This window comes from Protopterus annectens, chromosome 5.part0 (assembly GCF_019279795.1).
Source record: "Protopterus annectens isolate FY-2018-M chromosome 5.part0, PAN1.0, whole genome shotgun sequence".
NCBI lineage: Eukaryota > Metazoa > Chordata > Ceratodontiformes > Protopteridae > Protopterus > Protopterus annectens.
In genome coordinates this window covers 420957314-420974314 of record NC_056735.1, presented here as the reverse complement: position 1 = coordinate 420974314, position 17001 = coordinate 420957314, and the positions used below count along the sequence as shown (strand labels likewise).

At 39.0% G+C, this 17001-nt stretch overlaps 1 protein-coding gene across 1 annotated transcript in view; it reads right to left on the bottom strand.

Annotated features, from left to right (window-relative positions):
• The window catches only part of MAOB (monoamine oxidase B), a gene marked incomplete at its 5' end in the record, with an annotated part of 474299 nt that overhangs the window by 138829 nt on the left and 318469 nt on the right, over positions 1–17001 (bottom strand). Inside the window, one exon of the mRNA XM_044072378.1 lies at positions 8463–8559. Within this exon, the coding sequence (XP_043928313.1) occupies positions 8463–8559 (97 nt within the window). The remainder of the gene's footprint in view (positions 1–8462; positions 8560–17001) is intronic.

The following is a 17001-nucleotide window of genomic DNA, read 5'->3' as shown; positions in this document are numbered from 1 at the left end:
GACATCAGGGAAGAGGCGACAGCAACCGACGCCGGACCAGGACTTTGGAATTCAGGCTGACTGCGGGTAGCCTGCCAGCAGGATAACCCAAGTGTAATGACTGCAACAGTGAAACACAATGAACATCAGCTAAGGTCTTGAAATCCCATAAACAATTTTCGAGTCTGTAACTTAATGAAAACATTTCATTAGAATCCACAAAGAACCGTTTATTTCTCACAAGTTGTCATATAAACCCTGGTTGCATACAGAAAAGGTTCGACAAATGCTACTTCAGTCTACCTACCTTTTTTCAATAGCTACTCTATAAAGGTGAAATGACCTCCACAAAATAGAAAACAACCAAAAAGCCAAGCTTCTTAAATTCCACTTTCAGACATGTTTGTATTTTTGTTGGGCAATGAAATAGTTGCGGCAGTGGAATTCCTCAACAAGTGACAGTGAAATTACACGATCCCATCTGAAAAAAAGTCTGCAACCACACAAAGTTAAGGATTTACAGACATTAACAGGAGCATCTTACCCCAAAAATAGTAAAATATTAAGGGCCAACATTTCTGCATACATTAATGACCATATGTCATAATCTTTAAGCAACCGCTATTGCCATTACATGTGGTTGCGATAATACGCAAGTACCATATATACATACATATATATATATATATATATATATATATATATATATATATATATTTATAGTTAGACTCACTATACAATCTCGAAATACTGAAATATCAAATTTCAGTATCTCGAGACTGTATAGTCGAAAGTGCAGTCACACGAAACTGCACTATATCGAATGCGGAAATGTCGAATCTGCTGTTGTGGTGTCACATTCGTGATGTGTGGTGCGGTATGTGGATTTAGCAGGGGATTCAGGTAAGTGGTGTTTTTGTAAGGGTTTTGGGTAGGGATTTTAGTGTGTGTGAGTGTGTGTAGTGGTGGGTTTTATGTGTTTGTGTTCTTAGTGTGACCTCGGAGTTAGTATATATAAGTAGTGGATGTGCAGGGGGCTTGGCCCCCTGCTTATAGGTAGTGTAGGAGTGTTTATATGTTATGTTGTGTTTATGTGTGTTGTCTTGTTTCTTGTAGTGCAGTTAGGTAGGTGTATGTGTGTGTGGTGATGTGTGTATGCGTATGGTCGTGATTTTCATTTTCGCGCTTGTGGGTTTCCGGTTATGTGGATTTTCGGCTATACAGTCTTAAGATACTGAAATTCGATATTTCAGTACTTCGAGATTGTATATCGAATCGATATTTTATATATATATATATATATATATATATATATATATATATATATATATATATATATTGAAATGATACAAAATTGAAATAACTTTTTCTTTTGAGTAGATTATATACTAAGAAAAAAATTGAAAAATGGCACGATATATGCTATGAATATGAGTAAACAAAGTAATGAAATATAAATAAGGAAAAATGTAAATAAAACACCGTTTACTTTCTAAAAAGGTATTATTTTTACACATACTCATTTTTCAACTTACTTCATTTATTTTGTATTTTCTTCACCTTTGAAGCTGCTACTAGTTTGCAGTGTGATTATACTCATGTGAGTGGACTCTGTGAAAGGGAACATTTAGCATCAAATAAACATGTTTATGATATGCAGTAGGCTTGGGAGTGAATGCACTGCCATGCTTAATTATTTCTCATTAACAGAACAATGCTAATTACTACATCTGGAAAATTGTTTTTGAATGCTTAAAATAAAGAGTCATAATTCATGAATGTGTTACACAAGGAATCTTGCACACTACATAAGCTCTAAAATCTAGGTCTCTCAGTTATAAAAATATGAACATAAATATAAAAATATAAATAACAAGTGGCAAACAAAGATTAATTTTTTCCACTGCAGGACATCTTAGACTAACAGTCTTAGTTCCATTTTATTAATAGCTCCTTGCACTTTCTAATTCTGCCTACCACTAGCTGGTAAATCACTTGATTAATGAAGCCAGACCCAAAAAAGTTCTGGACTACACAATTAGGCATGTGTGTGAACTGGTTGTATACAAAAAAGGTGTTTTAGACTTCAGTGATTTAGTTATTTACAAGGCCAAAACTACTACTAATGTTCATCTGCACAATGCTGTGCCTCACAAAAATGTGGAATTCAACATAGCACTTTGCACTTCATATGTCTGTGAATAGGATGGAAAAAAATAAAATGGGAAGTGGGAGGGGATATGTATTTAATAAATAATGTACCCACTATATGACAGCAAAGAGGTAAGTAGGGAGGCTACATTTTTTTTTTAAACATGCTCATTTAGGATAGAATAAGGAACTGATATGGACCAGTCCTTGATAGTACAAGTAGTAAATAAGACGTAGCAGGTCATCAGAAGATGATAGCAATGATATTTTGGATCAGTCTGGGTTTGTACAGGGGCACAACCTGTGTATATTTAGGTAAAGTTTCAATTTTTGTTTGAACAGTGCTAAAGAGGGCAGTGATGTCAGTTCATTTGGAAGTTGGTTCCAGTTTATTCCAACAGCATTAGAGAACAGAGAGTTGCCAGCGATATTGTTGGCTTTACTTGTGGATACTCGTAATCTATTAGATGAGCGTAATGTCTTAAGGTTTTTACATGGGGTAAAAAGACTTGAAAGTATTGGAGTTTTAGTCTGTTGGAAGAGGGTTTTATGGGCAATGTGAGTTGGTTACAAAGGAGCTGATTTTGTAGCTCTAACCAGCCTAGTTGTTTCAGATTATGACAGTGGTGGGTCCTGAAAGAGGAGGCTGTGGTTAAAACCTGGCAATGCTATTATAAGAGTTTGACATCTTGTTAAGGTTGCTTTTTGTCAGATTTGTGTATATGGCTGAAGCTTAGAGAAGTGTGGAGATTAAATGGGTGTGGGCAATAGAAGTTCTGGCTTGTGGAGTAAGGAATGGTTTAATCATATAAGGGGAGCCCAGTTTCCTATTAACAGTTTTTATAGTGTTGTTAATGTGAGTTTCATAGGTAAGGTTGTTATCAATTGTTATTCCTAGAAGTTTAGTTGTTAGATCAGTTTAGTTGTTAGATCTGGAGATATAAGAGTACCATTATTGGATAGGACTGAGAAGTCTATTGGGGTGGATATGCGGGTGAGCGTGAAGAGCAAAAGTTTTGTCGTTTTAGGGTTCAAGAGGAGGCAGCATTGTAAAAGCCAGTTTTCTACTATGGTAAACATTTTCTGGGTTAAGGACTCCAGTTCGGATGAAGAATTAGCTGAGCAGATTATTGTAGAATCATCTGCATATTGAATACAGGTAGCCTGAGTAATAGCTAGGTGAAGGTCATTTATATAAATTGAGAATACGAGGGGGCCAAGAATAGAGCCCTGAGGGACTCCCAGGGTAACAGGGAGATGGGAAGATAGGTTGTTGTCCCAAAGCACAACCTGTTGTCTGTTGTTTAGGTAAGATTGGAACCACTGTACAGCCAGAGTATCAAGAAAAAGAGATCTTAATACATTAATAAGTAAATGGTGGTTGACCATGTCAAAAGCTTTTGAGAGGTTGATAAAGAGTGCTGAGGAGAGAATCTTGTTATTTTTGTTATGATTGATGCTATCAGAGAAGGATAAGAGGGCAGTGGTAGTACTATGGAATGGCCTAAAGCCATGCTGACACTTTGCAAGCAGATTGTTTTGCAGTAAGTGGTCTAATAGTTGTCTATGGATGCATCTTTCCATTATTTTAGCCAAAGGAGGAAAGTAATGCTATTGGACGGTAGTCTGAATATTCATTAGAATTGCCACCCTTGTGTAGGGGGATGATGTGGGAGATTTTCCAGATGGCAGGGATGTTTCCTTCATTTATGGTTCTATTTATCAGGATTGATATAGGATAGGCTATGGCTTCGGCAGCTTTTTGCAGATATTCCGCTGGTAGTTGGTCTGCTGATGGGGTTGTTGGCTTAAGTTTTTGTAGAAGGTTACAGATAAGGTTTGGGACTGGTTGCAAATGGAATATAGGAAGTGAGTTAGTAGCAGAAGTTAGGAGATTAGAACCATCAGCTGTTAGTTGATTGGCCAGTGATTGGATGGCATCTGTGAAGAAGGTATTAAAGGCATTTGCTGTTTGTTTGGGATTTTCAGAATTAGCACCTGTGGGGGGTGGTGTAGTAGAGTGGCCAGGATGAAGAAGTCTGTTAATGCTGGCTCAGAACTTTTGTGGATTACTTTGGTTTGCCTGTTGGAGATAACAGTAACATTTTTTTTGTTTAAGAGTATGGCTTTTTTTGTATCATTTCTCATTTGTTTAAATTTAAGTTGGTCTGTGTTTTTTTTTTAGTGGATCTCCATAGAGACCAGAATTTGTTTCTTAGTAGGATTTTATGCCTGGTTTCCTTAGTGAGCCATAGGGCTGGCTTTGACCTAGTTCTGATAGTACGTTTTGGTGCATGATAGATTAGGAATGATAAATAAATATGCTATGTCATGCCAGGGACTGACAACAAAAGGGGAGGGTGTATGCTAATACTGCATGACATGACAGGGACATGAGACCAAACGGGAATGGGGAATACTAAAATTGCATGAGACATAGGGACTGACAATGGGGGGGCGGAGTATACATTAATACTGCATGACATGTTAGGGGCTGACAGGAATGGTGGAGAGGGAATGTTAATACATGGCATACCAGGGACATAAGATCAAATGGGAAATAGGAAATACTAACACTGCATAATGCGCCAGGGACATGAGACCAAAGGGGAAGGAGGATTACTAATACTGCATGACATGTTGGGGACTGATAGAAATGGAGGAGACAGAATGTTAATACATGACATAACAAGGACATGAGAGTAAAGGGGAAAAGGAAAACAATAATACTGCATGATATGCCAGGGACATGACTGCAGAGGGGGAGGGGGGGTAGTGACACTGCATGATGTGCCAGGGACATGACTGCAGAGGGGGAGGCGGGTAATGATACTGCATGATGTGCCAGGGACATGACTGCAGAGGGGGATGGGGGTAGTGATACTGCATGAAGTGCCAGGGACATGACTGCAGAGGGGGAGGCGGGTAGTGATACTGCATGATGTGTCAGGGACATGACTGCGGAGGGGGATAGTGATACTGCATGATGTGCCAGGGACATGACTGCAGAGGGGGAGGGAGTAGTTATACTGCATGATGTGCCAGGGACATGACTGCAGAGGGGGAGGGGGTAGTGATACTGCATGATGTGTCAGGGACATGACTGCAGAGGGGGAGGGGGTTAGTGATACTGCATGATGTGCCAGGGACATGACTGCAAAGGGGGAGAGGGGTAGTGATACTACATGATGTGCCAGGGACATGACTGCAGGGGGGGAGGGGGTAGTGAGTCTGCATGATGTGTCAGGGGCATGACTGCAGAGGGGAGGGGGTAGCGATATTGCATGATGTGGCAGGGACATAACTGCAGAGGGGAGGGGTAGTGATACTGCATGATGTGTCAGGGACATGACTGCAGAGGGGGAGGGGGTAGTGATACTACATGATGTGTCAGGGACATGACTGCAGAGGGGGAGGGGTAGTGATACTGCATGATATGTCAGGGACATGACTGCAGAGGGGGAGGGGTTTAGTGATACTGCATGATGTGTCAAGGACATGACTGCAGAGGGGGGGTCATACTGTATGACATGTCAGGGACATGACTGCAGAGGGGGAGGGGGTAGTGATACTGTATGATGTGTCAGGGACATGACTGCAGAGGGGGAAGGGGTAGTGATATTGCATGATGTGTCAGGGACTTGACTGCAGGGGGATGGGGGGATAGTAATACTGTATGATGTGTTAGGGACATGAGAGCAGAGGGAGAGGTGGATAGTAATACTGTATGATTTGTCAGGGCATGACTGCAGAGGGGGAGGGGGATAATAATACGGTATGATGTGTCAGGGCATTATTCCAGAGGGGGAGGGGGATAATAATACGGTATGATGTGTCAGGGACACGACTGCAGAGGGGGTGGGGATAATGATATTGCATGATGTGTCAGGGACATGACTGCAGAGGGGGAGGGGGGCAGTAATACTGCATGATGTGCCAGGGACATGACTGCAGAGGGGGAGGAGGGTAGTGATACTGCATGATGTGCCTGGGACATGACTGCAGGGGGGGGTGTAGTGATACTGCATGATGTGTCAGGGACATGACTGCAGAGGGGGACAGAGGTAGTGATACTGCATGATGTGGCAGGGACATAACTGCAGAGGGGGGGGTCATACTGTATGACATGTCAGGGACATGACTGCAGAGGGGGATAGTAATACTGCATGATGTGTCGGGGACATGACTGCAGAATGGGAGAGGGGTAGTAATACAGTATGATGTGTCAGGGACATGACTGCAGAGGGGGAAGGGGTAGTGATATTGCATGATGTGTCAGGGACTTGACTGCAGGGGGGTGGATAGTAATACTGTATGATGTGTTAGGGACATGAGAGCAGAGGGAGAGGTGGATAGTAATACTGTATGATTTGTCAGGGCATGACTGCAGAGGGGGAAGGGGATAATAATATGGTATGATGTGTCAGGGACACGACTGCAGAGGGGGTGGGGATAATGATATTGCATGATGTGTCAGGGACATGACTGCAGAGGGGGAGGGGGATAGTGATACTGCATGATGTGTCAGGGACATGACTGCAGAATGGGAGGAGGATAGTAATACTGCATGATGTGACAGGGACATGACTACACAGGGGGAGGGGGATAGTAATATTGCATGCTAATAAGCATCTATCCATATAAATAGGATACACTATGATTTGAACCCACACATAGAAGAATAGCAGTCACTCTGCCTAATTCCTTAACCAGTTGAGCTAAGGGACATTGATATTGCTTATTAGATATTATACCATGACCCCCCATTAATATTCCAAAACGTGCACGCTGATTGGCCAGCGTGCACATTGTAAATCGACTTATACTAATGGAAAAAGGTCCGGTGGCCTGGACTTTTTCCATTAGTATAAGTCTTTTTTTAAAACACTGTCTTGCTATGTAAAAAGAGTTTAACATAGCGACACAGGTTTAAAAAAAGCAACAGAGAGCTCTGTTGCTTTTTTTAAAGCTGTCTCGCTATGTTAAACTCCTTTAACATAGCGACACAGTGTAAAAAGCAACGGAGATCTTGCTTTCTCCGTTGCTTTTTAAACCTGTCTCGCTATGTTAAATGGGTTTAACATGCGAGACAGCTTTAAAATAAGCAATGGAGATCTCCGTTGCTTATTTTAAAGCTGTCTCGCTATGTTAAACCCATTTAACATAGCGAGACAGTTTAAAAAGCAACGGAGAACACAAGATCTCTGTTGCTTTTACTGTTTCGCTATGTTAAATTTGTTTAACATGGCGATGCATTACCCACACCCAGGTGTGGGTTATTGCTATATTACTTACTAGATATTATTACACAGATATATATTTATATTTATAGTGTTTTAATTAGATGTATGTATCTAGTATGTATCTAGTTAGCTGTTTTTACTTATCTACCTATGTATATGATTTTAGCTCTTGTAACGGACCCGATGAAGGCTTTATTGGCATTAGTTAGCCGAAAGCGATATTAGTTAAAAGTCAGTCTTTTTATATGTATTTTATGGTTTTCTTAATACCTGATTTTGGAATGCAGGTTGCAAATAGATAGGTAGTGTTTTCCTTAACTAGGATTTAGTGTGATCTAATCAGTAGTAGTGTGTGGGGGTGGGTACTTGCTGTTCTTATATGCACTTTTTTGACCCTGTTTATATTGTATTGGTTTAAAATTAAACAATGCATATATTTTCCCACACCTACTTCTAAGTGTATAAAAGCTGATATGTTTAACATTGTAAAGTATTCCTGATTTTTTTTTTTTGTTATTTAGGATCGCTTTGTCTGTGATGAATAAAGGCTTGTTGCTTTGGAACACTACCTGAGTTTCATGAGTTTTGGAAATTATTGTGACTGAGCTCATCAACAAAATTTTAAGACTACTAGTTTTTCAGTCTCTTTATCTTCCTTTAAGAAATGAATTCCTGGTCAGTAAGTTCTCACTTTTTATAGTAAAGGCTTACTATGTGTCAGAGGTTATTTACAAAATGGATAACAAATATCTTTAACATGTGCTTCCTGAGTGATCAATTTGGTTACCTGCACACAAATCTATCAGCATGTTACCCAAGATTATATTTATCACTTTTGTTCCTGTACCAGCTCTATACTGTTGTACCTTAAAGTAAAACTGTCCACTGGTGCTCTTGAAAAGTAATGTGTGAAATAAATTACACTGACTATTGTTGAAATATGACACAAAATTACTATCAGGCAAAGCGGTAGAGAATCGAGTAACTAACCAGGTTCAGTTCAGCTTTGTGTATGTGTCTTGAAAAGCAAAAGATGAACACGTTATTAATCTTGTTTAGCTCACAATATGAATGTAACATTTTACTGACCCCATAATTGCTGGTACAGTTCCATCAGGCTTGGTGTCATCCAGTGTCAGGCCTATGGGTGAATTTTCTTCTTCAATAACCATTGTACCACATAGATCTAAACAAGAATACAGAAAGCATAGCGAACATGTGAATTGCTGACATTTTATCTCATGTAGCTTCAAAAAGAAAAATGAGCATTCATTATTGCAATGGCAAACATTTAGTTATATGCACTGCAGTTGCTGAGGAAGTTATTTTAGTCACCAGCAATGAACATCACTGAAACTCAGAAACAATACATATCTTGATTTCCATTTAAAAAATTAAAACAATCAAAATCTCATGTTAATCAATCCTAAGTTACAGATATGTTGTATTATGTTTCAACAAATAATAGTGAAATAGTTTCTTAGTTCGTTACATAGTACTTTAATTCACTAGTGATTTATTTTTTGAAAAATATTGTTTAGGGTGCAATTCAGTGTGACAAGCATGTGACAATGCACTAGACACAAGGTACTGGAGTGCTGGAAATTCAAGCACTCCTCTGTAATTTGTTTCACATTACTGCATTTACAAAACTGGCCTTTGCAGCAAATCAGCTAAGCAAATGCACACTTAAAATGTGTTTATATGTACATCCAACTGTGTTGGCATACAGGAATAAAGCCCCGAGTATAGCCCAGGTGACTTGTGTTCAATTAGCTGCTGCTATAGCCAACTGTGGTGGCATGCAAGAATAAAGCCCCGTGTATAGCCCAGGTGACTCGAGTTCAATTAACTGTTCAGGTGCCTGACAACACTGGTAAGAAGAATTGGGAATATGTAGCTGTTGCCTACTCACCTATCCTGGGTTGGGGGGAGTGGCTCTAACATGCTGCTTGGGTGACACTTGGCAGGAGCACTGGGTGTTGCACCAGTGAAGTACAACCTTATAGCTGTGAGACTGTGTGGAAGCACACTCCCTGCAGCAGACATCCACAGAATAGGTTGGACAGCCTCTATAAGGGGGGAAGACTGCTCTATTTGGGAGGGTAGGCTACCTTGTAGGGGCAATAAGCATATCCACTCCCTACCACTGACTCTTGTCATTGCAGAATAGATAGACCAAACAGGCTATCCACGAAGAAACAAATGGGCCATAGGGTCCTCGCCATATTGAATGAATGGAACTGGATACATGTAGAAAAGCCATTGGGCTAATCCTGCTGAGGAAAAACAGTTGCATTTATTTGAGTCCAGGAGAATATAGAGTGTTAATTAACTGAAACAATTATTCTAGTAACCACAAAATGCCAGTCTGGGTTGGATTTAGAACACGGTGCATTTCAATACAATGGTTAACTGTGGCTAAGTGTACTTCATTATGGAAAATCCCAATTCATAAAATGGGTTCACGGAGCATAAGCAGCTTGCAGCTCAGCACAAATGGCTCATGCTTAATCAACTAGATGAGGCATGTTCCCAGCTCACAAGAAGACTGCAACTAAGCCATGGCACAAAAGGAGAAAGCCCTTACTGTGCCTCATTTGATCCATGTTTGATTAGTTACCTAGATGCTGAATGAGCCAAAGTGGAGACATTGGAGTTAGGCAGCCACCACCTTGAGCACCATGTAGGGATGGATACAATAAGACCTTCCCTTATGAATGACACCTTTTGATGAAAAGAAGAATCAGCAGCTTTTCACAAGTGCAGTAGTGAGACACTAGTGCAGCAGCTAGCCTACCAAGTAGTGCTTCCACTTTAGCTAAGCTTGCAGAGTAGAAATTCACCTGCTCACAGGCGTTTAGAGTCCCCATTCTGGCACAAAAAATGCTATCTGACCATAAAAGGAAAGCTATTTAAAGACAAAAAATATTGGACTGCTATGATGACATTTTCATTGCCTGTCACCTTCAGCTCTAAGAGATTACTATCTTCTTTGCCAGCATCCCCCTACACAATGATTGCCAGAGTGTCTCTATGATATTGCACATTGTAAAACAAATACCAGAGAGATAATATTACATTTCACAAACAGCTAACATGGTAAGCAATGAGATTCAGAATCAAGTACAGAATGTAAACAGAGGGACACATAAATAAATCATGTAGTCCTTAAGTATAACACTCTTAGGTTTGAATTAAAAAAAAGTACATGTACTTTATGACAACAAGAACTTTGTTTGTTTGGTGAATTGTTCTTTAAAATTACAGTTATGAGCAAATATACATAGAGATATGTGCTTGCTTATTACTAGGTTTGTAGGTTCATACTAGGCTAATGAAAAGTATAGCCTGGATATCAATCTGTTGTCTATCTGGCCATCTAGACCGGTTTTGAAGATAGATACAGTGGTGTTACATTTGTAAATGTAGAGGGAGCTTTTCCAAAAGTAGCAGATGTGCTGACTTACAAATCTTGCAAGCTATGACGTGTTACTGATCCTGTGGTGGAAATGAATGCCCTTGGCATCAGTACTGGCTTGATTGTTAGTTCCATGAAGATGAAGAAGGTCAGAGTGGGATGAAATATTTAGTTCTCTGAAAGTTAAGCAGAGATCACCAACTGGGAGTGTAGAGTAGAGACAGTACATAGATAGGTCCTTTAATCTTTCAGGGTAGCTTAGATTGTGCAGTCTGGTAATCTTCTCGATTAGAAATCTTTGCATCTTTCCAGTTGCTTAAGGTGGTTATTGAACTACTTTCCAAGAAGGGCATTGGAGTTTAAGACAGATCTAATAATAAAAGGTAGTGGAACTAAGGCTATTTAGAGGTATTTTGAAGGTAATGACAATGCAGATTAGTTAGGCAAGGTGGAAAGACTTCTTGAATACCACTGAGACATGGTGATCAAAACAAGACTGCCATTAGCATAGCTATCTTTTAGTCCTGTTAAGTCCTGGATATACCAGTCTTAAGAGGGGACCAATTCATTTGATAACAGGAGAGGCTAGCGCCCTTCTCAAAATCAACTATACATCATTTTTTTGGCATTTAGGAAGAACCCATGCCTAGTGCATAAGGGACTGATCTGGTATGAGTTCTGCTGAAATTTGTGAGTGTAGGGGGGATTGATGAATGAACCTAGCTTACCGTCATCAGCAAATTTGTTCAGTCACAGCTCCTTGATATTTGATTCCACTTCTGAGAAGTAGATGTCAGTAAGTAATTCCTAATGTAACTGTCTGACAGTGAAGAGGATTAAGGCTAAAAGTTGCTGACGATCTTCTTTCTGCAGCTGAGGATTTAATTCCGTTAATCATCATTTGCCATCTGTATGACTGAGCAAGTCACTTAATCACAGAATACTCTTAGATAGCTGGAAAGTTAGGCTGGGCTCCCTGACAGTTTCTTAGACCTCATGCCTAGTAACTGCTGATGAACCTCTGAGGAGTGGACTAGGGAGTGAGCCCTTTGGAACTCATTTATGCTGCTCCTCTGACTACAAGAAATATAACCTACCTTAATAATGTCAGTTCTGCCTGAGGACAGGTGAGTTATCCAAGGGACAAAAAACAGAGTAATGCTGAGTTGAGAAAGTTGATCTGTAATGTCAGAATAACAGATGGGGCTGAAGGCCTTGTCAAGGTAAGTGATATAGATTGTCAGACCATCACACATGGTTTCAGTGGCCCTTTCAAATAAACTGACCACATTTAATAGGAATGACCTACGTTTTACAAACTCAGATTGGTTAGGGTCAAGTGTTTGCAATCAATTTTCTCAGTAATTATTTGCACTGGAGTATTACAGATGACACGTGTGAAGCTTACAGGTCTGTAGTTCCTGGAATCTGCCTCGGGCCTGCCCTTGTGTAGTGGTACTACTATGGACATTCTCCATACCTCAAGGACATAGCCCATGGAATGACTTAAACTCAAGAGGTTCAACAGGAATAGGGCTAGGTGATACTTGGTATTTGCTAGAAGACAGCCAGGAATATTCAGAAAGTGATGATATAACACGGGATATACTGATTACATGAGGATGGCATGGGTTACAGTTGGGGAACACTGGACTGATTGGAATATTAAAGTTACAGCTGCATTTATGTCTAGTAGTGAAATAATAGTATACTTGGATGTTGAAATTTCAAAAGACAAGCAGAGTGCAAGGTTTGTTTCCAATGTTCATAGAAAAGTAACATTTTCTAATAGTTATTTACATTTTGATAGCTGGTATCCAATAAGTAAAATAAAAGCAGTAGATAAGAGCCAGCAAGTGCACATAACATATATGGTATCTGATGTGGAAGTTTTTAATGTGTTTTTATTAGAAATGTTATCTTTTGTGTTAGTGGTTACCCTCAGTTTATATTTTGCCTTGCACTCCACGATGGTATACGTGAGAACTTTACTTATTAGTTCTAAAACCTATTTATTAGAAATGTTTAGGAAAATGGGTTACCCTTTGGAATTTTTAAATGGCATTAAAATTAAGTTGTTGTTAAAAGAGCTAATGGTATATATGTTCTGATATTGAACTCTACTCCCATAGTGAATTTACAGCAGACTAGTTGCAATAAGTCAGCATCAATTGGGGTTAACCATGCTAGTTCTTTTATTTCCACCTTTACCCAGACAGTATGGCTATTAGTGCTTGTCTGATCAGAAATTGGAGTATTTTTGGTTTAGGTTCTTCTATTAGTAAGAAGTTGGGTCCTAAACCTTGTGTTACCTACAAAAAGAACAGATCTATAAAAGAATTGCTGGAAAATAGTTAACAAGACAAAGTGTTTTAATAATAAATGAATTCAGAGGATGTATAACTGTTGGAGGTGTTCCCAATGTCCATTCATTTTAAGATCAGGTTGTTTTGAAATTTTGGGTAAAAATATTTAGTTAATGGACGTTTTTAGTGTGAGTCAAAAGGTGTAGTGCATGCTGCTATTTGTTCTGTGTGTGCAGCATTTTATGTCAGTAAGACATCCAGGAAACTAACAACCCACATTTATGAACATGCGCTTAACATTCAAATATGTAAAATGACCAATGCACTTTACAAACATGTTCAGGAGTTTCTGGGACATACTTTTTTTTTTTGTACTATTGGAACAGGTTATCAGTGACATCAGAGGTTTAGTGACTGATGAACATTTAAATAAATATTAGCTTAAATGTCAGTTATTATTTAATGCAACAGTGTTGCCGGGTCTTAATGACTCAGTGTCCATCAGTTTAGTTTTAAAATGAAAGTTTTATAATGCTTTTTTAATATTAAGTTTCTTTAAAGTTTTGTAATTAATACTTGTATCACTTGATTATTGTTCAAAGATTTTATTGTAGGTTATTAAATATGTGATCAATGGTATGATATTTAAAATAAGGTAATTAACTGATTTGCTCTGATGAAGTTCCATAGTAATGAGTGGAAATGAAAGTGCTTAATGGTATTTCTAATAAACTTCTTGTCTGAAAGCACATTTCCGAGTTGTTTTTCAGGCACCACAGGTTCTGCAAGCTATGAGACAACTGGAATTATGAATGGTAACTTTATAACGGTTTACATGGTATTGACCTGTCTAGATTTTTGTTTAACTCCTTCATTCCCTAGCTTTTTTTGAAGATAATAGAAGTTATTGCACATTACTATCCCATATAAATACAAGAGTAATCTCACAATATTTAACATTTAATTTCATCGTAGTCTAAATTATGTTCCTTGTAAATATCTATTTACTCCTAATTGCTTAACTAAAAGTTGTTTGTCTTTCGGCTTTTCCCGGTTAGGGGTCGCCACAGTGGAACTCCGGTCCTCTAATGATTGGCAGTTGTTTTTTATAGTGTCGAGTTGCCAGCCCAACGCCCAACCTTCAACGAAGGCACGCCCATTCAACGCATGTCTTTCGAGCGCCCACTCGACCACAGGGAGGACATGCAGACTCCACACAGAAAGCACTCCCAACCCAAGCCGAGAATCGAACAGCAGAACCTCTTGCTGTGAGGCAACAACACCACCGCTGCACCACCGCGGAACTCGTATAATGTTAAATTTGGATACTTGGATACACTATCTTGGATACGCGATCTTTTGCTTTGATAATACTTTTTGTTTTTGTTTTTTTAACTGGAAATCAGTATTTTTTCCATGGCTGAACCTGAAACAGGTTTTCCTAAATCAGTGTTTTATCTCAGTTTAGCAGATATGAATAAAATAAGATAAATGTTTTTAAATGTAAGGGTAATTTTTCCATGTAGTGCTGCCTTGACCATATTTACCTGCACAGTACACATCAATTTTCACTAAAGTAATTAAAGTGTAGCATTAAAATAAAAGGAATTCATTGTTTTTGCAGCTTTATCTGTCTACTACTTTGCACATTATGTTCTATGATAATGTGTTTTAATAATGATGATACAAATCTTAATTGCCAAAACATTGGCTATAAATCATTCTGCATGAGCCAGATAATTATACTACAATACTGCAATGAAACATTATTTAAAAAAATGGTTGTGCACTGAACTACTTAATTCTGGCAATAATTTAAATATATTAATGGCTCTTATTATTAATATTAATTATCAGTGCATATAAACTTGTAATTCATGGCAAAGATAAGGCATTTCAATACTGCATTTTAAAGTTGTGAGCTATTTTATAACCTCAGTCACTCCACTTTTTTCAAGCATCCAGTCTCCGCAAATAAATATCACATCCAACTTGTAGCCTAATTCTACAAACAAACAAGCTATCAATCTACTTTTCTACTATGTGGAGGTAATAAATAGTGACTTTTATAAGACACACAGACTGCATCACTCAGTACACACTGCTACAAAACTGTATTCTGTGTTTCAGAATAGAGCTGACAGATACTTATTTTAATATTTTTATTGGGTTTTAGATTTCTCCATTTATTTATATAACAGTTGTTGACCGGGAAAGTCAGACTAGGACAGTGCCTATTTTCAGCAGGGGCCTGGGGAGAAACACTCCAGACACATGTGCTTGGATTGTGGGAGGAAACCCACACAAATGTAGGGAGAACATCCAAACTCTGCACAGAAGGCACCCCAGCTAAGAATCGAACCAGAGAACCTCTTGCTGTGAGGTGACAATGTTAACCGCTGCACCACTGCACTGCCCTGTGGTCTCTATATTACTGAAATAGTGATACTTTTCTAAGCTGCTGCTGTTTACTTGCGTGTAATTATGTCATACTAAAGAGTACCATATTTCCAGTTTTGCAGCAAAAGTACTAAGCACAGTCAGAGTTATACATCTTGGTGTAATTCTTGTGTTGCAATACAAGTGCCCAATGCATATTACTCGAGTACTGAGTGCTGAAAGGGATGTTTCACTGGTGAATTCAGCAAAAAAGGGAAAAGCCATAGACTTATTATACTTAATTTTCTTTGAAAATATTTGAACATTTGCCTTTATTAACTACCATGAATGATGTGTACAGCCACCATAAGGTAGGGGTTTGCCCATGGTATGAAACACTCTCTGGAACTAAACATAAAATATGTATATTCCTGGTAGCATTGCTTACAGATGTGACAGTGGATACTCCTGTCTCCCAAAGGATAGTCTCTTCAGCAACAGGTTCTACCTGTGCATTTCCCCAACATGTTGTAATGTTACTTCCATTTTATGCTGAGTGTGTGAACCTGTGGCACTGTCTAAGGAGCTATTTACATTATGTGGGGTAGGGGGCCTTGCCAGTACACTTTGCAACTGTGTGCCACTGTTCTCAGGTTGTGTCATTAATATGGCATCACTGCTGAAAGTCTTTCTGCTGTTAATATCATCCTATTATGCTGAAGCCCACTATGCAGTTGTTTATGGAGCTGACCCTGTGAAAAAGTATGTCAAATTGTGATTAATGTGACCTGTGAAAGATACAATTTTTCCTTAAAGAGATGACTTGCCATGCAGCAGCTGTAGAGTTTATGCTACACCTAATGTGGATGGTGTACCTGAAGATGAAATATACAACAGACATATGTACTCAGGTATTATGCCAAGTGCATATAAGTGGATGTTAGTAAAGCCAGCTACACATTAACCTTCCAGAGTACATGATTGCAGTTGTAGGGGTCTGAAATTGCTAGTGTTAACACCACCAAAGATAATTCCTGCAGCATCCTCATCTGCATCAAAGTCATTGCCCCTTATAGAGAGAAGGCAGTCTTCATCCAGTGTTAAAGGTTGGAGTGTAAAAGAGCCACCACCAGTACTGCTATGGGCAATTGCATTCTGCCTAGTGTTTGTTCTGGCACATCCAACCATGTCCTTAACTATTTTTCTGCATTGTGCCAAGGTGCTGATCTTTCCCCCTACAGCTTTTTTGTCAGGGACTACTTGATTCCATACCTTAGCTCTTTCTGTAAGTTTTGTCCCCCCATCCAAAAAAAAAGAACACATTTATTCTCAGAGCATCCATGAGCATGTGATTCAACTCAGGACTGATGTTGTCTCTCCTGTGTCTTGATCCCTGCTGCTGCTGCAACTTTTTCAACCTACAAATAGATGTTAGGCAATAATTACACCTTCCTCACGTGTATGAAACTTCAAGCAATTCAGAGTCATGTATGTCACTGTATAAATAAAATAAAATATCACA